Genomic DNA, 24,654 nt, shown 5'->3' on the forward strand with positions numbered 1-24,654 from the left:
CATGAAGTACTTGAGCTCTCTGGTTACACACCCCTGCTTTTCTCAGTAAAGTTCCCTCAATCATCTCTTCCTTGGAGGTGTTATTTTCCAAACCTGCAGTTCCTAGGCTAGGAATACTACACCAAGACAAAAACAACAACAACAACAACAACAACAAAAAAAAAAAAACAGACACCAATATTTCACACCTCCATTTTACTAACATCCATATGAGTACAGAAAATAAAGGAGTTGTTCTGCCAGAATGATGGGTTTGGGATGAGCAATTCTCATTTCAAGTGGAAAAACACTTAGTATTTGGTGAATTTGTTGCCTTATTTCCATTCTGATAATCCAAGTGATTTATACAGCTCTGCTGTGTGCAGACTCACCTCGTCTTCTTTCAACACAGTGTTTGATGTGGGTCTCGCAATTATGCTCAGCTTTGTTTTGAAATAACTATTGCCTACTACTAAGCTTTCAGATCTATTCCAGAATTCTAATTTCGCTAATGAAAACAAACACAACTAATTTCATTCAAAAACTATTTTAAAATGTAAATCTTCAGTTTCATGGAGATCTACTTATTTGTATAGAACAGTCTGAAAAAGCATCATAATGAAATTAAAATATTACTATTCTAGTAATAGCCACAGCGGGGGTGGAGAGTAACTAACCTTAATTGCAGCTTCTCTCAAGGCTTCCAGTCTCTGCCTACTGCTTTCTTTCATATTTACAACGTCTTTGTAATCGCCCTGTAGAGCTCTCTGAAGGCCATGGATTGCCTGAAAGACTGAGTTTTCACTTTCGTTGAGTTCCTTTTGGAAAATTTCAAAGGTATGCACCTGAAAAAGTTTCTCTTCATCTGACAGCCCAGCATCTTTCTCAACCGCTCTTATAGCATTTTTTAATTTGTTGAGCACAACATTCTTCTGGCGAAGGAGACCAGATAGTTTTCTGCAGCTCTCCATCACCCACTGCTTTCGCTGAGTAATAACAGCTCCTTTCCCACGGTGCAGCTTGATTGCGTGCTTTACTACATCTTCGTGCTCTGCAGTATTTCCTAACTGGCCACAAAGCAGTGAAGTCAACGTCCATAGGGAAATAAATCCAGGCACCTTCATTCTTCAGTTTTTGCTGCTGATGGGAGGAAGTGATAATCCACAACTGCTCAGAGCTTTCTGCTACATGGTTTCTGCATCTCCAGGACACACAACGTGCTGCAAGACAGTACCAACCAAACATGGTCATGTTGGGGTGATGGATAAACAAATTACAAAGCAAACCAAAAACTTCATTTTACACTGCAATCTTTTATATAACATAGATTGCCTCCTTCAGTCAATGTTAGCAAAATTAGAAACAGCCCAAGGTCACTGATAAGATTTTGTTCCCTCCTTGCCTATTTTCTAGAGATTATCTTGTTTTAAAAACACTGTACAGAATGCTTACTCATCTTACATGGTATTAATTTGTGCTTCTTCTTAAAGAAAAGTCATTAAAAATACTATGCTGTGATGCCATTGGTTGTTGTACTTCAACCCAGCACCAGAACACATTCTTCCTTCACATCAGTAAACCTCTCCTAGTTTTTATCTTAAAAATTTGTATCACATCCAATTGTTGATTATGCAGTCTTAGAAGCACCAACACATTCAATTACATGAAACATAACAAAACAAATCTTAACTGGAAGAGATTAAGTTATACATTATGCATGAGCAAGAAACATTTCTACAGGAAAAAAGGACAACGGGAAATGGCTTCAGACTAAAAGAAGGGAGATTAGATTGGATATAAGGAAGAAGTTTTTGATAATAAGGGTGGTGAGGCACTGTTTGCCCTGAGAGGTGGTGGATGCTCCCTGGAGACACTCAAGGTCAGTCTGGATGGAGCTCTGAGCACTCTGATTCAGCTGTAGGTGTCCCTGTTCATGGCAAGGAAGTTGGACAAGATGGCCTTTAGGGGTCCTTTCCAACTCAAATGATTCTAGGAGTCTATGAAAAAAACATGAGCAGGGCTTCCTGGACTTCTGCACACTGCCAGTTTAGATCACAGACCTTGAGGCTGAATGGTCTGGAGGCATTATTTCAACACTAATTGGTCCTCAGGATTTAAAAATAGACTTACAAGAACACTTGCAGTGATAACAGCATCATTCACAAGATTATCTCCCAGAAAGTTCTTTAAAGTCCATATTTAAACTACACAGTTTATCCAAGCAGGATAAAATTCAAGAATCCATTTCCACCTCTCAGCACCCACAAGAGAAAGACCACTGACGTTACAATCAAATAGCCCACAATATTTAAAAACAAGCCAAGTCCACACAGCACCTCCCCACACCCAAACCGTGTGTCTGAAAGCGTGAAAGATGCTCCTCGAACTGCAGCGTTCAGGGCCGTGCTCACCGCCCTGGGATCGTGACATCCACGCAGAAGAACGAACCTTCGCAGCCGTCCCGAGGCGGTCTGTTTCCCGCCCGCCCCAGCCCTTTCTCGCACCCACCTGAGAGCGGCTCGGGGACGCGCAGGGGGGGAAGGGAGCGGCGAGGAGGAGCCGCGAGCCCCCTCCCTGCGCCCCGCGGTACGGGGGAGGCGGCCACGAAGGGAAAGAGGCCGCTGCCCGCCCGTCCACCCCCACCACACTCACCTGCGGCAGGGAGGGACGGAGCGGGGCCGGCAGCGGCCGGGACGCGACCGCAGCATGGAGAGAGAAGACAGCGCCAACAGCCTCGTCCGGCCCGCAGCGGCCGCCCCTTCGCCCTGCGCCGTGGACCGAACGCCGGCGCGGCGCCTTTAAGCGCAAGGCCGCACGGGAAGCGTAGTCCGGACGTGTCGAGAGCCGCAGGACGGAGCCGTTCCCTCCCCGTGCCGGGAGCTCCGGGCGCGGTGCACGACTGGAGTTGTAGTCCCCGTTCCGGCCGTACCGCTGCCGGCAGGGCCGCGGGCGCGCAGCCCCGAGCTCCGCGTTCCTCTCCCCGCAGCGCGGCCGCTGATAGGCGGCGCCGGCCGGGCCGCTGCGCGCCTGCGCGGGAGGTGCTGGTGGTAGCGGCAGTGGCGGCGGCGGCGCCGGGCGGTGAAGTTGGTTAAAGCGCCGGTGGTAAAATGGTAGGTGGCAGGCGCGAGGGAAGCGGGCGGCGGACAGCGGCGGGCGCGCTCCGCTCCGCTCCCCTCCCCTCCTGGCTCCTCGCGCCCTGCGGGCGTTCCTCCGCTCCTTTCCCCGTGCCCCTCCGGGCTGCCGGGTGCTGCGCCATGCCCGGGCGACCCGAGGACGGGGCGGCGGGGGGCAAGCAGCAATCAGGAACGGCCGCTGCGCGCGGGGGCGGCGGGAAGGTCACCCGGGGCGGGCGCTCGGGGCCGCAGCACGGCGCCGCGTACCTTTCCCTTTTTTGGGCTGCGCCGCCCGACGCCGCAGAGTCCCTCCGCCGCGTCCCCGGGGCCGGGCCGCCTTCGGGCCCCCGAGGCGAGGGGCTGCGGGAACTGCGGTGCTGCCCCACGGCCTCCGCCACTGGCGTTCCTCGATGGGGCTGCTCTTCGGGGGCGCGACCTCCAGAAACGCCCCCCCGGCCTCGTAGAGAACGCGAGAGCCCTCCGTCTCACGCCGTCGGGAACTCCCAGGGCAGCGAGAGCAGCGAGCGGGCGGCCGCGTGTTCTCCTCGAGTGACCCCGCTGCGTGCACTTCGGCCCCTTGTCGCGGGGCTCTGTCGGCACTGCCCTCGCGGCACCTGGTGTGCACGAGGAGGGGTTCGGTCCGGGGGTGTCTTAACCATTAGCGAGAGCTGAAAGCTTGCTGAAGGAGCCGATAGTAGCCGAGCAAAAGGCTGTTGAGATTTTCTTCTCTAAACACGTTGTAGTTATTTTCCCTAGTAGGGTTGTTGGGTTTTTTTTTTTATTTTTTTATTTTCCCGAAAAGCTGCTTTCCATCTTTCTGCTTATATAAAATTGAGAAGTGTTAAGAAGGACTGAAGCTCGTACCTTGTTCACGTGACACGTTTCTTGTGTCGGGTCAACCTGCAGTGGAGATGTCCCGTCCATGTGTGTAGGAGAGATAAGAAGGGTGCTGAGAGCTGCCCCAGCCTCTGGTACCGTGCTCTTCCTCTGATAGCTGTGGGGCTGGGACATTGATCTTTCTATTTTATCCCCTCATGCAGTATTCTGCTGTATCTGCCTCAGCAACAGAACAACTGCAGACAGCTTTCTCAGGTTACTTCCTTGTTGCACCTGACTGTGTGCAGTTTAACAGAATGAGGAAGTGCTGGAACACAGGGATTTAAGTTACCCTTTCCTCCTTCCACGTTGACCCGTAGTACTAGCAGACTTTCTCCCCATAAAATCCCTGCTCCTACCTCTTGGGTTCTCCAGAAACGTAGGGATGTGGTGTAGATATGGCTGCTGCCATGAGCTAAGAGAAACTCCTCATGGGCTCCTGTGTATCACTATAGCGGGCTGCTTTGTTGATTTATGTATTAATAGCATAAATATCTTTTTTCAGAGTGCATTGAAGTTTTAGGTCATGTTTTTGAGAACTTTTTAGTTTCATTATAGCATTCAACGCGTCTCTAGCACATGCTTTATTTTCACTTGGCCTTCTGTCTTCTGTTGGCAGAAGTTATGTAAAAGTGGGAGAAATACTTCTGTCTTCTCAAGTGATCATTTAAAAGAATGAAACTTTCCATTAGTGCTAGGAAAATGTCAGGAAAACCACTAGGCAGATTTCTGTTTTCTTCAGTTTACAAAGGACTTGTACAGAACCTGAGCTTCTGTACATTGGGCCTCTATGGTTCCTTGTGTTTATAAGCAATGGATGTATTTTCAGAAGATAGCCATATTGTTATATGATGAAATTTGTGTTTGCTCATGTTACAGAACAGAAAAACGCTCTTGCATATGTGAGCAGTAAAGCAGGAATACAAATTGATTACTGCCAGGATTTTTGCTGTTAAAAATGTATGTATAGATGCTGTCATTCATATTTGCAGAAGAAAACGCTGTCATTTTAACTGCAGGAGAGCAAGGCTTTTGTCTTCCTGTAATTCTGAAGTGAAGGTTCAGCAAGAAAAATAAAACCTTTTACATATAGACATTAGTAGTAGAATGCTGAAACAAACTTCTGGATTAGCTTTATTGACTTTCCTGCTTCTTTTGCATCCCAAAGCATAAGCTTAAATCATCTCAGAAGGACAAGGTCCGCCAATTTATGGCGTTTACTCAGGCTGGGGAAAGGACTGCTATATACTGCTTGATGCAGAATGAATGGAAGCTAGAAGTGGCAACAGACAACTACTTCCAGAATCCAGATTTGTACTACAAAGAATCCATGAAGAATTCAGTAGACAGGAAGAAATTAGAACAACTGTATAATCGATACAAAGGTAAGGCTTGTTTTTCTTTTCTTGTTGTGGGTTTTGTTGTTGTAATTATGACATTTGGGTGGTATCACTCTGGCTCATCCCTCTGCCACTCTGAAGGAGCGCTAAGGAAAGACTGTGAACTTCTGCTATTCACTTTGTGTATGCAGCACTGAGATAAGAATGAGAAAAGTGTGATTTTTCCAGTAGGAATTTATTTTGAACTCTACAGGATTGTGTGCCAAAGTTGTGTATTGAACACTAAGAGCATTTAAAACCTACTGTGTGGAAATCTTGTCAGCTGCACATGTGGAAAAGGTAGTAGAGCTTATTATGGAACTTAGTTGATTTACTGCTGCTGGCTGCTATAAGATACATGGATGATGTACTTTGTGCGGCAAAAGAACACACGTGATCCTGTACTAATATTTGGAGGAGTTTAGTTCAGATATACTACTATTTCTTTGCTTTGAAATCAAAAAGCATTTCAGGTAACATTACAGCTAGAAATCTGTCTGAACAGTAAAATAAAAACCCTCAGAAAATTAGTCTTGAAGCTCCATCCTTGTTTTACTCTTTGCACTTGCCTCTTCCTGCAAAAATGATGCGTTTGTTTGGATGGGCTTGGTAGGAAAACAGGGAAGTGGGATAAAGGCAAAGTTGTTTCTTCAACAGTTGATTTTATTTATTTTTTTTTTTTTAAACTTCATTTCTTAAAAAGAACAGAAAAAATAAAAGGAAGAGACAGTAGCATAAGAACATATGTGATCCAGGTAATGATGCTTTTGGGAATGTGGCCATCTGATGTGAATGCATGCGTTGTTCTTTACGTTTTAGTGCAGGGCATGCAGGAAGCATCATTACAAGCTGCTGCTGGGATCCATAAACTTTGTGTTCTAAAAATTAACTCTAACAATTAATCAACTATGATTTTATGTACTTTTCCTAATTGTAATGTATGATATGTTTCATATACACTTTATCTTCTTATCATACTATTTCCACTCTTTCTACTATTGAAATCATACGTTCTACTTTGAGCATAGACTTTCTTGAGTACTTTATTATAAGGTGATAATGGAGAGACAAAGAATCAGAGAAGCTGTAGAATTTGCTCTGTGTATGTGGAAAAAGTCTAACTAGTTAACCACTCCGTTCTGTGTCTTAGAGATATATATTTTACTGTTGTAATGTATCTGTATATAGTTGTGTTTTGGTCTTTGAATATTGATCTCGGGGATTGTTTGGTAAAAAAAAATATACATGCCAACTCACAAATGCCGTAAAGAATATAGAAATTTGGTCAAAAAACCTACAAATATTATCTATAAGCAGTATTCTAGCAATGGCAAACTGTCCCACTTGTGTCTGTGAAAGAAAGCTCAGCCAGTTATCTGTCTGGCTAGCAGCACACCTCTGCAATTCTAGCACAGATCACACTAAAATTATAGCCTTAAAACTTTCCAAAGATTGGAAAGAATACAATTAAGGGTTTGATTCCTTGATTTCAGCACACATGCATTCTGCTTTCAGATCTTCAGTTACTCTCAAAATATATAAGAATGGCGTTTTACCTCTCTTAGAACTACATCAGGTTTAGCTTGAGGCCCTGTTATGCTGAGGCATTGTTTGAACCATGGTGCAGTAACCTTCCTAACACATGAAAACCAAAAATGCTTCAGTCAACTTTGGTCTTTAAACAGTTGTAGTGTGTTTTCATCTATTGCTATGAAGAAAAATTCTGTGTAGGTATTTGTTTGGCTGGTTAATAACTTTACAACATTCTAACCAGTCAATACATTGCCTTGTGATGAATTTACCAGCTTTACTGTGTTGTAGATTCAGTCAGGCTTATTTCTTTCTGTTAATTCATATCTTGCACAGAGCATTATGGAGAGAAGATACCTGTTTTGTTAATGTTACCTGGGAAATGTAGAAAATAATCACAAGCCAGTTCTTAGGGAAGTTAAGCAGAAAACTTAATTCACCTACTGTTATTCTTCAAGGTACTTAGAACTAGATTTCAAGTGAAGACATTTGTGAAGCTTAAGTAAAACCAAAAACTTGAATTTTGCAGCATATCAGATGTGCTGATGATGACTATTGGTAACTATTGTTCTGAACAATTACAGTGATCCTTTTTGTATTTTCAACTGCAGACCCACAAGATGAAAATAAAATTGGCATTGATGGAATACAACTGTTCTGTGACGATTTAAGCCTGGACCCTGCCAGTATCAGTGTTCTGGTCGTAGCGTGGAAATTCAGGGCGGCTACTCAGTGTGAATTCAGTAAAAAGGAATTTGTAGATGGCATGACAGAGCTGGGGTAAGTATCCATGTCTGTGTAGTTCAGAATTCAAGGCCTGAGCTCAGTTTCTCACTAGAACATTTGAAAAGCTGGTTGTAACTGTGCTGAGCTTAATAGCTGCTAAAGACCTGTAGTGTCCTGTCATCCTTACAGCGGCACGTTACACAACCTTAACGATGGGCTTGGGAAGGCAGAAGTAGAATGATTCTTATAGTACAGCAAGGAAGAGAGATCTTGTAGAATCATGGAATATCCCAAATTGGAAGGCACCTGTGAGGATCCTTGAGTCCAACTCCTGACTCTGCATGGAACCACCCAAAAATCAGACCTGATTATATCATTGTCCAGATGCTCCTTGAACTTGGCAGCTTGGGTCTGTGACCACTGCCCTGGAGAGTCTGTTCCAGTGAGGTTTATATGGTCAGCATTAAGAACAGAATATCATCTATTGTTGAATTCATAAACTCATGAAGAGACTGCAAAAGCAATCCTGCTTTGGTTGTGTGCTTATGAAGACCTATGTATAATGTTCCATCTCAATTTGTTTAGTAAAGGTGTATGATTGTTCATATTTTTAAAAAGGCTTTCCAAAAAGACCTTCCCTTTTTAAGGTAACTATTGTTTTGTTTTGCTCTGAACTAATCCTTAAAATAACCAGCAGTAAAATAATGTAAACTCTTTTGCAACAGGTGTGACTCCACAGAAAAACTAAAAGCTCTATTGCCACGACTGGAACAGGAACTGAAGGATCCAACAAAGTTCAAAGATTTTTATCAGTTTACTTTTAACTTTGCAAAAAATCCTGGACAAAAAGGTCTAGGTAAGTAGAAAAAGTGGGGAAAATATGTAGAGGCAGTGAACTGAATTCCTAATACATCCAGTAATGCAGTTGTGTCATCAGTGATTCTGTAGTAAACTTGTTGTGGATCATTTTTCCTGAGTTGTCCTCTCTTCTGTTCTCTCAGTTAATCTCTTCTTTAATATTCACACGGAGCAAATAATTTAATAGAGATTTCTGTTAGTTTTTATGTTCTCTCGTCAAGGCAGTTCTTAGACCTCTGACATAAAATTATGTTTAAAAAAAAAAAAAAAAAAAAAAAAAAAAAAGAAAAAACAAAAACTGAGCTAATGAACTTGTGTTTTCTGTTTTGTTCAGAATAAAGCTGAAAGAAAATCTCAGTGTGAGCTTGAAAAGTGAGAGAAAACTCTGGGCAGAAGTTATTGTCCTTTTTAGAATTTTTAGCTTTAAGCCACAGCTTTTATGTGAAGTTTAAAAAGAAAAAAAAAGTTATGGATTTAGTTCAATGCTAGTGAATAGAAATAGGCGTGCAGTGTAACAAGTATTAGTGGAGTATTCTCTCTAAATTCTGAGATTTATCCAGGTCCGTGTCTTGTATTGCTGTAGTAAAATGGATACGTTATTTACATTCAAATGTTTTATTCTCAAAAAATCAGTATTTATAGCATCATTTCATCATCATTGTTCTGTTTGTGTAATGGTTAAGAGGAAGTTTCACTCAGAGGGTGGTGACACACTGGAACAGGTGGATAGTGATAGGACAAGGGGAAATGGATTTAAATTCAGGCAGGGGAGGTTTGGGTTAGATATTAGGAGGAAGTTTTTCACACAGAGGGTGGTGACGCACTGGAACAGGTTGCCCAAGGAGGTTGTGGATGCCCCATCCCTGGAGGCATTCAAGGCCAGGCTGGATGTGGCTCTGGGCAGCCTGGTCTGCTGGTTGGTGATCCTGCACATAGCAGGGGGTTGAAACCAGATGATCGTTGTGGTCCTTTTCAACCCAGGCCATTCTATGATTCTATGAAGTGTTTGGTTTCTTTTTTGCCTAGCCACTTTTCTGTGTCTGCATCACTAGATAATGTACGTTAATGAGTAGTCTTTCTCAAAAACTGTTGGAAAGTAAGTGAAGTGGAGGAACAGAATGCTGATTTGGGCTTTCTCAAACAGTAGTGTCTGTTCCTCATCCTTTAATGAGAATTTCTTTGAATAACTTGGAATGCTTTTAGTCAGTTTTGAGTTTCCCTTTATCTTTTGCTGCAGTTTTTTTTCTCATTACTCTTGTCATTTTTTCATGGGTCACATGCCACCATTTCAGACAAAAAGGAAATAGTTACACAGTGGTTCTGAGTAGCTGGTTGGAATTCAAGTTCATCAACTAGTTGTTTGTTTTCTTGCCTCTCTTCATGATGAAGTCTAGTTCTATCAGACTGCAGGAAAAAGTTATGGTGGAGGCTGGAGTTTCTGGAACACCTGAAGAAATATTACAAATAGTTTCCTGTTTTAATTGGCTCTCTTCCAGCTTGAAAGTCGTACTTGGGAAATACGTCTAAAAAGCTTTTCACCTAAGTCTGTACAAAGAGAGGGGAGGGAAGGCAGCCCAACCCAGATTATGGAACTGAATGTACTGTTTATTTGACATGAGGAGGAAAAAGGAATCTACTTGTGTTCCACTACCTTTCTTTATTTGGTACAGAGGCCCTTTCATTTGTAAGTGTCTTCTCTGTTTGAAAGAAAGGTGCTTCTTAGCAATAAAACACCAAAATGTCGTCTTGCACTAAAAAAGTAAAGTTTTAGTGAGATAAACTATGCAGTGCAGAAAGAAAGTGTAAAATATGCTGTAGAAAAAGTTGATTGGAACTGTTACTGGTGTCAGGTTTGAGGAATTATAATAATTCTAACAATACTTACAATGTCTTAATTTCAAGTGATGCCTAATTCACAGTAACTTGGGGATGGTTTTGGTTAAGCTCTGTTTTGCTAAGGTGACTTTAGATATTAAATCTAAAAGCTATTTCTCTTATTTCTGTGGAGATGCAATTTTCTGTTCAGTGTAAACTTGGACTGCCATAGGTTGAGTAGAAAAAGGATGCGGGCATGCATGTTGTCTAATATGCATTCTTGGGTTCTTCAGGTCACTGATAGCTTAGACAAACAAAAATTGGTTTGGACACCAACGCCACATTGGTTTGGAATTGCACTTTTCTCAAGAAATACTGTTAAATTCAGTGGAGCAGAGAAGTGGACGAAAACAAAATAGACTGGTGTTTACTTTATACTTCTTTCTCCTCTGATTATTCTGAGTGATTATTGTTCTCTTTAAGCAAAAAGTTTTTCAGCAAGTTCAGTCAGTTGCCCTTCATAGAAATGCTTTTGTGCTGAGAGCTCTAGTATTTTCATTTGCTTCTAATATAGGATTAGGTACTTTTTTATTGCATAGTGTATATTCTGTACACTTTGTATTTTCTGTTTGTTCATCTTTACTTGTTCTGTCCACAACTATATGGAAGCATGTGGTATTTGAGTCCCTATGACTGCAAGGCGTATTGTCGAGGAGATGCAGGAACGTATCTCAGGAACATGTTGACAGACTAAGCCCACTTCTTTCTTATTCCAGTGTGGAGCTGGTAGAAACCTCTAACTCTATCTAGATCCTTTTGAAGTGCAGATCTCTTCTTCCTTTCCACGTGCAGACTGGATGACATACAGTGCTGTGTAAACATAGATGCTCCTAAGCTGTTGTCCTAGCCGCTTTCCTTAATTTTTTTCTGATGATGTACTTCAGTGATAGTGTTTGCCTATCCATTTCCATACCTTCACATTTGAATTAGGCTTGAAGACTGTAAGCTCAGTAAGCTTACAGAAAGAATAAAGGTGAATAGAATTAATAAAATGGAAATAACAAAAGGAATTATTTTCTGCCTTTCAATTGGGAAATATTTTAATGTGATTTCTTTTTTCTGAGGCTTGAAGTATCTACTGCTTCCTCTTACTACACAGGGAACTACAGGGAACTAAAACCATGAAGTCTGGTAGCTGGTGCACTCATTGCTTAGGGCAGTGACCTGCAGATGGAAATAACTTCTTCATTCTCAGGTATACATATGACCTGTGAATACTCCTATTTGACAACTAGTGTCAGTGACAAACTGATGCTCTAGTAGTGAATCAAGTTCTTTGCTTGATTTTTTATTTTTTTTTTTTTTTTAAATGTTTTTGATTACTGTAAAAAAAAAAATAAAGCATCTGTTGTTCACTGTGTTCAATGGTATGCAAGCAAGACATCCTGCCTTGCCTCTTCAGTTTCAGTAATTATCTGCAGAGTCTGGGGTCTAATTGGCGTTGATCCTCTGGCTGAAAAAGTTGGGCAGCCACTGCCTTTTCTTAATATACTCTTAAATTTCTGACAGCAGGTCTTGTACATACATGGCAGTGTTTATTTATGGTTAGATTTTTTTCTGTTTTTTTTTTTTTCCTGTAAATTAAATCTATGTTCCTGAGTTCTGAAGCTCAGTACTTACACATCTACCATAAATACGTATACAAGCATTTTCCTACAGCTAGTAAAAACGTCTTACGTATCTGGCATATGTATGTCATCCCTTACTCTCTAGACTGAGTTAAAAACAAATATGCTGGTAATTAAAGTAAACAAATAAATCTTCCAAATGATCTATTATTTCCTTTGCAGTCCAATTGATCTAACTTTCTCATCTTGTTGGTAAGAAAAAAGTTGGCATTCCCTGTGCCTTCGATATTTTGCTCCTTGTTTTACAACTCAGTATTGTTTTGTTTTGTTTTTTTTACATTCTAACACTGACAATATCTGCATTCTGTGGTCTATTATTTTTCTTGTTTTCTGCAAAACTGCAATACACTCTCTTGATCCCTGTCTTCAATTTTTGCAGTTGATTATTCCTACTAGCTGTATTGCTTTGCACTTCTCCTTAATGAAGCGCTCCCTGTTTAAAGTATTTTGGGGTGTTTTGGGTTTGTTGGTTTTTTCTTTCATTTTGTGCAGATAACTTTGAATTGTAATCCTGTGCTTTACCGTGCTATGCTTTATCTAGGTTTTGTGTAAGTGGTAGATTTAATTAAGATTTCCTTTGTTGTATCATCTGAATTATGTGTTGGACGCTGTTAGATACAGGATTGACTCCTATGTATGAGTCATGTTTTCCTAGTTCGGAAAAGAACAATTGAGAATCAATACTTCAGTGTGGTCTTCTAGAAGCACCTTTGACTTCTGTGGAGTCTAAAGTATGACAGGTAGCAGTTTGAATTTGTTTCAGTGTACTGTGATGAATTTTGCCACGTCCAACTTTGCTTTCAAAACTGAAGTTCTAGAAGTTCTTTTGGGGATTACTGTCAGTCTCCAGAGAAACTTTACCTGGAGTGTACCTCTGGGGGAGGAAGAAAACAAACCAAAGTGTTCATATGTCACAAACATTTCTTTTCTAGGAGACAGCATCTTTTATTTATTGACATTATTTGTAAGGAAGGGAGTAGAAAGGAACAGAAGGACTTTTTGGTGATGGAGCACTAAAAAAAAAGAACCAAAAAATGAAGAATTTTAGTGGTACCTGACATCGTTTTCTTTCATGGCGCAGTGAATTTCACTGCAGGAAAGCAGTCCTGGCTTTTTTTTGGCAGTTTTGTGTTGGTTTTATTTCTTTTTTAGAACCACCTGTCTTCTACTGCTTCTTTAATTTCTTTTTATTCTATAGTTTCCCTCAGAGCAAGATACTCTGCCTTTACATTATTAGTTGGGAGGAATCCTCGCTAGTAAATTCAGTTGCATTGATTCCGTCTTGCCCCAAAGTAGGCACAGAGTTCAGTGTTCATTCCGAGAGGTAGGACTGCCATTTATTTTAGTCTCTTTCTTTTCCATGGTTTGGTGATACCAGGGAATCTTTCTCTTTATATCTGCAGCACTTCTGTCTCTGTAGTCTCATCCAACTTGAATTTCATTTATTTTTATTAGCTTAATAATGTTAAGTAGTATGCTTCTGTCTGAACACAGGCTCTTTAAAGAATAAAAGTAGTAGCAGTCCCCTTAGGTGATAGCTCATGTAAGTAGTGAGATGCAGGAAGCAGAAGCGTATTACCAGGATTTCCTTTAAAACAAAAGCTGTGTTCTGATTGCAGTGCTTAGGATCCAACTGTCAAGTCTCTTTCAAATACGTCTGAATAGATTTGATTATTGTCTAAGAAAAAGATGTCTGTTCATGAGTGTTAAATCTCTTGCCCTCTGAGTGGTGGACAGAATTTGGGAAAAAAGAAGTTCCACAGAGCAGTGCCATCTCATTGCCTGCGTATTAAACCAGCAGATGCAATATTTGGATATGTTAAGGTTCATCTGAGTGCTTTGTGTTTTTTAGGTAATGTGAGAGGTATGGTTTATTAAGGTCCAGTTTTCAAGGAGACTTTGACAAAGAATTACTATGGATAACTGCTTCTGCCTGTTTAGTCTGCTTTCTCATAGTCTTGCTACTGTATTTACTATAACAACTCTTAAGCTTTGCCAAACGTACTTGGAGATCTTTATCTCACCTTTTACTCCAAGTTTTAGCTTTTTCAACTACAGTCAGTGAAATTTTGCATCCTAGCTCTTGTCTGATTAAAGAATAAGATTATAGACCTTCGGTCATGTTGTGTAGAGAGCAGTCGAGATTTCCAAGGCCACTGTTCAAGCGCAAAACAAGGCCTTAGCTCCATCTTTCCTTGTTTTGTTTTTGAACCTGGTACTTACTGTGAGTCTCTTAATGGATCTCCCTTTTGAACCTCAACAAGATTTGTTCAAGACATTCCTCATGCTCAGGACTTTTAACTACAGTTTGTTTCAGCACAGTGGAGGCACTTAACCCATTCCTTCGCAGTCTTCAGCTTTCAACATGGAAACAAAAAGATTTGGTCCTTCGTCACTCCTTTGTGGTCCCTTCACCTACTTACTGGCTCAAAAGGTTGTGCTTCCTTCTCTCTGCCAGTTTCCTGGGATCAAGCAAGACATGATACATGAAGAGGGCATTCAGACTTGAATCAAATGTTACCTCAAGACCAGAAGAATGACTATCTTTGCATCCGGTATGTGGACTTCAAGGAGGTTGCATCTTCTGTGAGCAGATGAGTATAATGTGCTCTTTTTAATTGAAGCAGCGTCATCTTTAGCTTTCATCATAGCATTATCTCAAGTTTGAGAGTCTTTAGAGAAGCTTAGCCGTTAGACGGGGATATCATTTTCTTTCTTGCTAGTTATCAACGTTTCCTTCACTTTCTATGAAGAATTAGATTGATCCATTTGTAGAGTGCTTGTAAGAGTGAGTAGATGAAGCAAATGAGGGAATTCAACAAATTAATTTCGTGTTTATTTTGGAAGAGGTCTGCAAATACTGTATTTTAGGTGTTTGAATAGCCTTGGTCTGTCTGTATGGTCTTTGTTCTACTTTTGTTTGTTTTTCATTCTGACAACACCTGCTATTTCAGAGAAATTTAGTATAGGACATGGTGCTCTGATAAAAAAGACTTATAGTGGCACCAAAGATGAGGTATAACTTCCAGTTATAGTAATGCCTTGTTGATTATTTTACTCAGATTTGGCTCTTAATTAGGATAAGTATATCCAGACAACTCTAAGTCATCACTTACTGATTGTTTGAACTGCACGTGGAGAGATTTGGAAAGACAGAAGGCTGGTAAGACTGGCTATAATCAGATTTATTATCCTGCACTCAAACTGACATTTCGATAGTTATCTTCTTCTAAGCCTGGCTCACATTTAGAAGCAGTTTGTCTGCTTTTGTACAATTGATGCTCGAGATGAGCACGAAAGGTTCCTCATGGAATCAGTCTGCTTCAGCATGGCTGATACTGAGATAGAGTTAATAAGCAGCCAGACCCTCTGATTTCTGCAGAGATCTTCTGAAGTCCACATACTGTGATTCACCATGCCTCCCCGTCCACCAGAGACTTAATTCTGATGCTGTGCATTGTGTCCTCAAGCACAGCACTGGGGAGCTCCTGGCTAATGGTTTTGCCAGAGATAAATGGCTACAACTCAGCTGGATCCTGAGTTAAGCCAATTCCAGTGTTTGCTTCATACTCCTCTGCTTCTCCCCTCCTCTCTTTCTTCTATGAGAGTGCTCCTAATTATAGATAAGGGTTGTTTTGCTCTAAACATTTGGCAATTTGCTGAGGGGTTTCCAGGTTGAATCCTAATGGTGTTTTCTTGCTATTCTATGTAGATTTTACTTGTTTGTAAAAGAAAAATGCTATAATTAGGAAATAAACTATTTTTGTGTCCACATCAGTAATTTGGAGGCCCAAGAAGACTTAAAATCATTCAGAGGCAAGGAATCAAGTAACTCACTGAATCTTGCAAATATTCATCTGATGGTTTTTTGGTGAGGATAGTATGATAGTTTAATTCTTTAGATTCACACTTGTTTCCACCATTTCTACATATGCACCAGTTGGTTTGGGGTTTTTTTGTATTATTATTTTTTTTTTTTTACACAGTGCCCAGGAATTTTATTGAAAGAAAATAATTATTTGTGCAATGCAGGTTTTGTTTTAGCTTTATAGATATGATTTTTTTTGTTGTTGTTTTTTTTTTTCCTGTGACCACAGTAAGGAAACATGAGGAAAGAGATCAAAGATATTAACCCAATGATCTCTTAGGGCAAATTACATGATGAAGTTCAGTCTCTCATAAAGGTTTAATATAATATTTATTATAGGCAGTTGAATGATGAAATAGATTTGTCTTGCTTTTGTCCAGATTACTGTACCTAACATAGCATAAAAAATTAGAGCTTCTTGGATACTCTTGTTTTCAGAGTTGTAGAATAAGATTTGGTTAAAGCAGTGAGGAGAGAAAATCTCAAGTGAAGGAACTCTTCGCTCTGAAATTTTCATTTCAGACTCCTCAGGTTTTTTTTCTTGTTTATTTGTTCTTTAATCTTTATTAACTTATCTAATAAAAGCAACTCTTTCCTCCCACTATCTTTGTTACATTCTTAGCTAATTTTCTCTTTTGCATCTGAAAGTGGGGTAACCCTACCAGATTCTTCCTATTACAAAAAGTCCTGCCCATGCAGTTAGTTGAGTACTCTGAATACTGGGCATGGGGCTCTTTACAGGCTGCTCATAGTCTTTCACAAAGATGACTAGAGTAACCTAGAAAAGCTTTATAACATTGATAAGAAGATAATGATTTGTTTCCAATCTCTCATACATGGTAGATTATACTGTCATAATGCACAGAAAATAGTGTGCCAGTTACAGATTTTATGAGCAACCATGCCTAATATTGAAGATTCTTATAAATCTTTTTTTTATACTGGCCTCCAAATTAGCTATTTTGTTTTCTGCCTATTTTTTCCTCTCATGTCAGTAATTTAAATGAATTGGTTATTGTATTCTGACAGCTTCAAACATAACTGCATAAACAGCTCTGTTGGTAGTGCTGTCTGAGAGAGCTGGAAATCTCTATTTGGCAGAGGGATGACAAGTGAGTGCTGCAATCCCAGAGTGCTGTTTTGGCACAGCAGGTCTAAATGAACTTAATTTCATGTCCCTCATAAATCCTGCTCTCCAATCATTTCCTTGCAATCTGATGATTTATCTGTTTTCTTGCTTCCTTGATTACTCGTGTGCACAGTGACTTCATTCCCCATATCTGAAATCAGAGCAAAAGAATAAAGAACTTGGTCTAATTTTATTTTTTTTAATTCAGAAATCTAATCATGAACATTTTTGTGAACAGAATAGGCATTTGGTCAAATCTTGAAAGTAGATACAGGCTGTCCAACTAGTAATGTTCTTTCTCCTTCTCCACAAGTTGTGCTAGTTTGGTATCTCTGGTCCTTGCTTAGATCTTAGTTTCCATAGGTTCATGCAGCTGTCTTTTCATTTCCAATTCTAAAACTCATACACTGTTTTTTGTACAAAACCAGCATAATTACAATTTTTTTTTTGTCTTTTATAATTGTTGCTTTCATAACTGTGCAACACTGAGATACATATTCTTAAGACTGCATAAGAAATTCCCATCTTGCAAAAGCATCTTTCTGTGGGATGCAGAATTCATGGCATGAGGCCAGAGAGGCTGTGAGGTCTTTTCCCTGGGGATCTCAGCACTGCCTGTCCACAGCCCTGGGCACCCTGCTCTGGGTGCCCTGCTGGAGCTGGGGTGGGCCTGAGGGACCCACAGAACACTGCCAGCATCAACCAGCCAGTGGTTATGTGAAGGCTTTTTTCCCTTTCTTATTTGTTTCTGCTTTAATTTTATAGAGCTGTGCTCACTGTAGCAAATAAAGGAACTCCTCAGCATTAGAGTTTATCGATACTACTGTCAGCAGCCTGATGAGGAACTGAATCCTATAACAGAATCTGAAGGCCTGGTTTCTTCCAGCTGCTTTTAAAATTGGTGCCTAAACTAGCACCACTGCCATTTGTTCTAATATCTCTTTAAGTTTTTTACAGGTGAGTGGTGAGGTGCTGGAACAGGCTGCCCAGAGAGGTTGTGGATGCCCCGTCCCTGGAGGTGTTCAGGTCCAGGTTGGATGGGGCCCTGGGCAGCCTGGTCTAGCATTAAATGTGGAGGTTGGTGGCCCTGCATGTGGCAGGGGGTTGGAGATTCATCATCCTTGAGGTCCCTTCCAACCAGGACATTCTGTGATTCTGTGATTTGCATCGGTTCATGGCCTCCTCTTTCCTTACTTTTTTTTTTTTTTTGGTATCACCTCTGACTAGCTTTGCTTCTTTGCCTGTACATTCTTCCATTTTTCAAGGAATATTTCATCAGAAGTATGTAAACTCTTGTGCTATGAAACTGTTTTTTCATCAAAGTACATTTTGCTTGATGCTTGCCAGTGCTTACAAAATCAGCTTGGAAAAGTTGAGTCTACATAATGAAGCCTGAGTGAATGGAATCAAAGCCAGACATTTCACAGTGTAGTTTAGGAACTCATAAGATTATTTGAGTTTCTCCCTTCCCGTTCCTTTCGGTTTTCATTTGGAATAACAGATACAAATAATTAATTTAAAATTTCTATCATCTTAGTCTGGGCTCCGCTCTCTATGAAACAGGCTCTAGAAAACTGGCTGTGTTGAAATCTGGAACTTCTCTTTCAGGTACGAAGCCAGGTGACACTGGCTTTTGCTTTGTCATAAGACATGTGCAGTTCCAAATACCACACTCCCCTCTTAAAGGCAGGCCTGGCTTCCTTTGCATCTGCTACTACCATAGTCTTTTCTGTTAAGTTTCATATTTGGTTTATACTTAACCTACACTAAAAGCACCAATCGAAAGCATTTTGTGGTTTGAGAAAGGATGTGCCTTTTGTGGTTGCATGACGACGTGTGAATCCATGACAGTGTTATCTGTGAGACTGAGCAGAAGCTGTTAGGTACTGTTGCTGAGAATGAAACCAGCCTTCAAGAAATTCTTTTTCTACCCTTATCCTGCATCTAATATTGCTCCCCCTTTTCCACTTGAACATGTGGCAGTGCTGCAGCCTCCTGGTGGTATGCATAAACTGAGCCCTGCTGTTAGATTGTGGTGTAGAGTAGGATGTGCTTTATGGACTTAAGTTTTCAGCTTTGGTTCTAGGTGTTCTTCTGATAAATGGTTCTGGAAGAAGAAAATTGTATTGCTGTAAGGGCTGCTGTAATATTATTAGGCCCAGAGAAATAGTTTTTTCCACTCCCTCTTGTCTTTAAAATCCCATTCCAGCCATGCATATCTAAAATGTGATAAACGTACAGTAATTGGCACCTGCAAACTTCAGTGTTTGGGTTGCTGTCAATATGTGCCTCTTTTTTGCTTTGAGTCTGTGGACAGATTTACTGATAACAGGTGTGTGTTCTTGCTAGAGCTTAATTGCATCTTTAACCCAGCACTGCTGGGCAATAATGGAAAGACTTCAATCTTTAGGACTGTAATGTTCAATATGCAATTTTTACCACCATCTCTCACTTTCTGCCTTTCGGGTCAGTAAGCACCTTTTTCTTCTGTCAGCTCTAAAAATTTTAGAAGAATAATTCATTTATACCATAATGTATTGGATGTGGCATTGTTTAATTGTAACAGAGCTATTGCTTACAATGTAATGTAACGTTTGATGGTTTTGCTTTCTGTCTTGCAGATCTAGAAATGGCAATTGCATACTGGAATTTAGTCTTGTCAGGAAGGTTTAAATTTCTAGATCTTTGGAATAAATTCTTGTTGGTAAGTACACAGTCTCTTCATCTCTGACTGTTGTAGTCCGCAGTAGTTTGGCTCATGTGGGTGGTACTGTGCTCACAATAAAGAGACAGACTTTCTAAATGCCTCCTTCTAAAGTTCCTCCTTTTTGTAAGCTGATATAAGAGAGTCTTAGACCAAGCCAAAATAAATCTTCTTCATGTAACTTTCCAGTGGAGAAGAAAGCAAAAAAGATGTAGCAAAGCAATAGTGCATTCTACTGGCTTAATCTTGTATCCTCCTACTTACAATAACTTCTGCATGAAATGAGGCCATAATTGCAGATTGAACTGATGTTGTCTTTATTCTCAAGACAGCTGTGATTGCTGTTAGCCACATATTTGTGCCATGCTCTGCCGTTAGTGGTATTAATGCATAAACTGTTTTTTGGTTGGTTGTGTTTTTTTTAAAGTCAATTCTGTTATGACTGACTTAACCTGAGAGGCAACTTTTTTAGCAGAAGTTCTTTCTCAGAGTAATTATTTTGACTCACTTTGGGTAATAGCTGTGAACTGATCTTGACAACTTTGAATTATCAGTGCAGTTCTGTGGGCAGTGGAGTAAAGATGTATAAATTAAACTTTAGAAATTACAAAATGTTCTTAATAAAGAAGTGATCTATTCATCCATGTTCCATTTCTATGTACTTGCAAAAAATGTTTAATTTACTTGGACTTTTCAATTTGATTTTTATCAGTAGTTCAGGAGAATAAAAAGTTTCTTCTGTACTTTTATCTATATTTTTCAAGTGTATACTTTTCATAATAATTGCTTAATTTATTTTTCTAACGTTTTGGGGCAGTATATTTTCTTCATTGACTATATGTATCAACTTCATTGAGAGAATCTATGAAAATATTTTACATATTAACTGCCGTAATACACTTAGATCTTAAAACATGTAAATACATATATATACATATCTGCAAAAAGTTCCATTCAGTGTGATCAAATCTGTTACAACAAACAGTTCTGCAGAGCTAGCAGTACTAATGTTCTGTTATAGACTGTCTTATTTTGCTACAAACATTTAACCTGAACCAAAACTTAAGAAGAAATGCATGGATGGGGGGGAGAAAACAAACAAACAAACAAAAAAAAAAACTAAATAGCAGCAAGCTAAGGATTCTTTATGGTGTTATATTTTAGTTTGCTTGTTTGTTTTTAAGGAGCCTTTTCTAGGAGATAATGTTTGCTTGTTGTATTTTGGCTGAAAAAAAAATATTTGGTTTGCTGTTGTGTTGGGTGTCAACTTCATTTTGATCAAGTTCTGGGTTTTTAGAAATGCAGTTTGTTAGTGCTGCTGATTATTAGTGCATTAAAAAATACAGAAAAACCCATTCCACCGAGCCTGTTTTTACACACAGTTACAATTTCCTGCTGCAAATCAGATCTAGGTTTCAGGAATGAAATTGAATTTCCAGTTAATCACCCCTGCTGACTTCATTTCATCTGTTGATACTGCTGCATTACTTGATCCTACAGCTCACAATTGCTTAGATGTTGTGATTCTCCACAGTATCTTCCATACCATGTGTTTTTGCTGCTTTCCTTTAGAGTAATTGAGGCACTTCACTGACCATCCTTTGAGTTGTTTCTGTTTGCTAAGCTGGTAGAAAACACCATTCAGATAAAACTGCATTTTTCTTTCTCTGGGCTAATCAGGAGGTTTCTCATGGGGGTCAGAAAAGTGCCAGAGCTTGCTCAGATTGTTCTGCAGAATTGTGTGGCTGGTTGTGGTGTGGAACAGTAGGGATGGAAAGAGAAGGGAGGGTTGCTTATGGCCAGATCCTTGATCCAGTTGATCAAGTTGGGGCTGGTATGGGGAAGTGGAGCAAGGTGTTAAGGTTCTGAAGGGGATTGAGAGGAAGAAAGAAAGAGAATGCAAAGGCTGACTAAAAGCTGAGAGAACACTGACTAAAACGGAAGCTTGTCTGCATGCTGCTCAAACTGGCCACGCTGGAAACATACTAGAAATTGGGCAAAGATGTGGTAATGGAGAATAGAACAAGTGGAGCAAATGCAGATGGGCGCTACCGTGAAGGAATAGAATCATCACAGAATGGTTTGGATTGAAAGGGACCTTTTAAGATCACTTGGTTCCAACCCCTTGCTGTAGGCAGGGACATTACTCTGTAGACCAGGTTGCTCAAAGCCCCATCCAGCCTGGCCTTGAATGCTTCCAGGGCGGGAGCATCCACAGCCTCACTGGCAGCCTGTCCCGGTGTTTCACCACCCTCACAGTAAAGAATTCCTTCCTCATACCTAATCTGAATCTACCCTCTTCCAGTTTAAAACCATTTCCTCTTCTCCTGTCACTACCTGCCCTTATAAAAAGTCCCTCTCCAGCTTTCCTGTAGGCCCCTTGAGGTACTGGAAGGCTACTTCACTAAAGGCTGGGATTATGGATCCAGAACGTAGCCTGGGAGTGAAAGGAGAAAGGCAGGTGCAAGTGCAACTGTAACTGTATTGAAAAGACAGACTAAGTAAAGGTAGGATGAAAGGGCTCAAGTTGAAGTGGTTGGGCAATGAGATCCATAACTGGAAGTGCAAAGTGCATGCTTGCTTTCTTTTCCACCTTTCTTAGTAGCAGTTTATTTTGTAGTTTCAATTTATTAAAATAAATAATTGTAAACCACCTGTTTTTGTGCATGTCAAAATAAAATACTTCTGTGCAATTTACAAATAGATTATATTGAACAGAAACCTTCTTCTTTTATAGGAACATCATAAAAGATCAATTCCAAAAGATACTTGGAATCTTCTGTTAGACTTTGGAAATATGATTGCAGATGATATGTCCAACTATGATGAAGAAGGTAAACAGTGTCTGAATATCATCAAAAATTGATACATTATTGAAATACTGCTTTAAATAAAACAGAATATAGAATCATACAGTGGTTTGGGTTAGAAGGGACTTCAAGGATCATGAATCTCCAGCCCCCCTGCCACACGCAGGGCCACCAACCTCCCCATTTAATACTAGACCAGGCTGCCCAGGGCCCCATCCAACCTGGCCTTGAACACCTCCAGGGACGGGGCATCCACAGCCTCTGTGGGCAGCCTGTTCCAGCACCTCACCACTCTCTTGGTGAAGAACTTCCCCGATATCCAACCTAAATCTTCCCTCCCTCAACTTCAAACCATTTCCCTTTGTCCTGCCCATTATGTACTCTTTCAAAGAGTTGATTCCCCTCCTGTTTGTAGGCTCCCTTTAGGTACTGAAAGGCTGCAATGAGGTCACCCCACAGCCTTCTTTTCTCCATGCTGAACAAGCCCAGCTCCCTCAGCCTGTCTTCACAGGGCAGGTGCTCCAGTCCCCTGACCATCTTCGTGACTCTTTTCTGGACCCTCTCCAACAGCTCCTTGTCTTTCTTGTACTGGGGGCTCCAGACCTGGCACAGTACTCCAGATGGGGCCTCACAGGAGCAGAGATGCACAATCACCTCCCTGTCCCTGCTGGTCATCCCTCTTCTGATGGAGCCCAGGATACCATTTGCCTTCCGAGCTGCAGGAGCACACTGCTGGCTCATGTTAAGCTTTTCATCCATCAGGAACCCCCGGTCCTTCTCCGCAGAGCTGCTCTCAAGGGCTGCTCCTTCCAGTCTGTATGGATACCTAGGATTCCTCTGGCCCAAGTGCAAAACCTTGCACTTTGCTGTGTTGAACCTCATCAGGTTCACCTGGGCCCACCTTTCAAGCCTGTTGAGGTCCCTGTGAATGGCATCCCTTCCTTCCACCGTGTCAACTGCACCACTCAGCTTGGTGTCATCAGCAAACTTGCTGAGGGTGCACTTGATTCCATCATCAGTGCCATTGATGTTGCCAAAACATTAAAGATTAAAAACTTGTTATAATATGTTGATGAAAGGTATATCATGGTGTGACAATATCTTTACAGGTAATATCTGAAACTGTTATGGTACAAGTGTCACAGTATTGCATTACAGAGATACTGCAAACTGCAAAACTGTATGTCTTTTTTTTTTTTAATCTTTTTAGAGACTATGTCAACTTATTGCCAATAATAATTAATTTCTGAACTGCATGCCTTCTCCTTAGGAGCATGGCCTGTTCTTATAGATGATTTTGTGGAATATGCACGACCAGTAGTCACAGGAGGAAAGCGTAAAACTTCCTAACTGCAGACTCATCGACGTGGACTAAATGCACAGTCTGAACTGCATTAGGTAATGAAGATTTGTTGGCTGATAGCTGTGCACGTTGTTGCTGGTTTCAGTGGTCATGGTGAGATTCCAGAGACAAAATGGAAATTCTTCCTTTCTGCCTAACGAAAATGATGGTTGAGTTGTGGACGTTTCGTGAACAAGCTCAGAAGATGGTCCAGGCTGATTGCAGGCTACTGGCTTCAATTATTGTACTGGTTGTATCATATAGGATGTAGATTTTGCATGATTTTATACTTTGGAGAAGTTTAACTAGAGGCCATTTTATTATTGAAGTTTTGACAGCACAGCATGCCATTGAGTTCATGATCCAAAGTGAACACCAGCAGTCAAATAAACAGAACTGTATTATATTGTACCTATATTAAAGGCAGTATTTGTGGTATATAAATTAAATCCCTAAATAAAACTTATGCAGTATGTTGTGTTTTTATAAAAGTTAGCTCTGTGGATGTCTTAATAGAGAATTGTAAAAAACATGCTATTTTATATTTGTATTTATATTTGTAAGCCTTAGCTACAGAGATTGATCACATCCAGCCTTTTATCTTCCACTGAGGCTGACTTCTTCATCACTGTGTTCTTGAAGTGCTTGCACATGCGTTGCTGAGAAGGAGCTGCTTCTCTGTCCTGTGTTGTGACTTCAGCTTTTTGTTAACCATTTTAAAGTTGACTTTGTGCAACCAAAGATGCTTTTATAATTCACCTTTGATATCATTATTCAGCTAGTCTTTACGTATTTTTTTAATTTGAAATAATGGATTGGTAGAATATAACTTGTAGC

General features: G+C 40.5%; 2 protein-coding genes across 4 annotated transcripts in view; one reads left to right on the forward strand and one right to left on the reverse strand.

Moving 5' to 3' along the window:
- TMCO3 (transmembrane and coiled-coil domains 3) overlaps window positions 1–2,731 on the reverse strand; it is a 29,112-nt gene extending 26,381 nt beyond the window's left edge. For all 3 annotated transcript variants that reach the window (XR_006167266.1, XM_042809487.1, XM_042809485.1), the window contains exons 1-2: window positions 2,632–2,731; window positions 657–1,199 (exon numbers count right to left, since the gene is read on the reverse strand). Coding sequence is in view for 2 of the 3 variants with exons in the window: in XM_042809487.1 (XP_042665421.1) it covers window positions 657–1,103 (447 nt within the window). In the remaining variant the exon portion in view is untranslated. The remainder of the gene's footprint in view (window positions 1–656; window positions 1,200–2,631) is intronic.
- A 269-nt stretch (window positions 2,732–3,000) lies between these two features.
- Window positions 3,001–24,308, forward strand: DCUN1D2 (defective in cullin neddylation 1 domain containing 2). Its single transcript, XM_042809488.1, has 7 exons — window positions 3,001–3,089; window positions 5,137–5,353; window positions 7,489–7,657; window positions 8,329–8,459; window positions 19,583–19,665; window positions 22,403–22,499; window positions 23,746–24,308. The coding sequence occupies exons 1-7, from the start codon at window positions 3,087–3,089 to the stop codon at window positions 23,823–23,825; spliced, it is 780 nt and encodes a 259-aa protein (XP_042665422.1). The 5' UTR covers window positions 3,001–3,086; the 3' UTR covers window positions 23,826–24,308.
- The last annotated feature ends 346 nt before the right edge of the window (window positions 24,309–24,654 follow it).

Source organism: Centrocercus urophasianus, unplaced genomic scaffold, assembly GCF_019232065.1.
Source record: "Centrocercus urophasianus isolate 14NV4802_14NV808 unplaced genomic scaffold, USGS_Curo_1.0 seq_12, whole genome shotgun sequence".
Taxonomy (NCBI): domain Eukaryota; kingdom Metazoa; phylum Chordata; class Aves; order Galliformes; family Phasianidae; genus Centrocercus; species Centrocercus urophasianus.

Excerpts from the sequence above, each read along its gene's own strand:
- DCUN1D2 (XM_042809488.1), top strand. Across the intron at positions 19,666-22,402 it reads TTTGGAATAAATTCTTGTTG|GAACATCATAAAAGATCAAT; the intron begins GTAAGTACACAG and ends CTTCTTTTATAG. Across the intron at positions 22,500-23,745 it reads GTCCAACTATGATGAAGAAG|GAGCATGGCCTGTTCTTATA; the intron begins GTAAACAGTGTC and ends CCTTCTCCTTAG.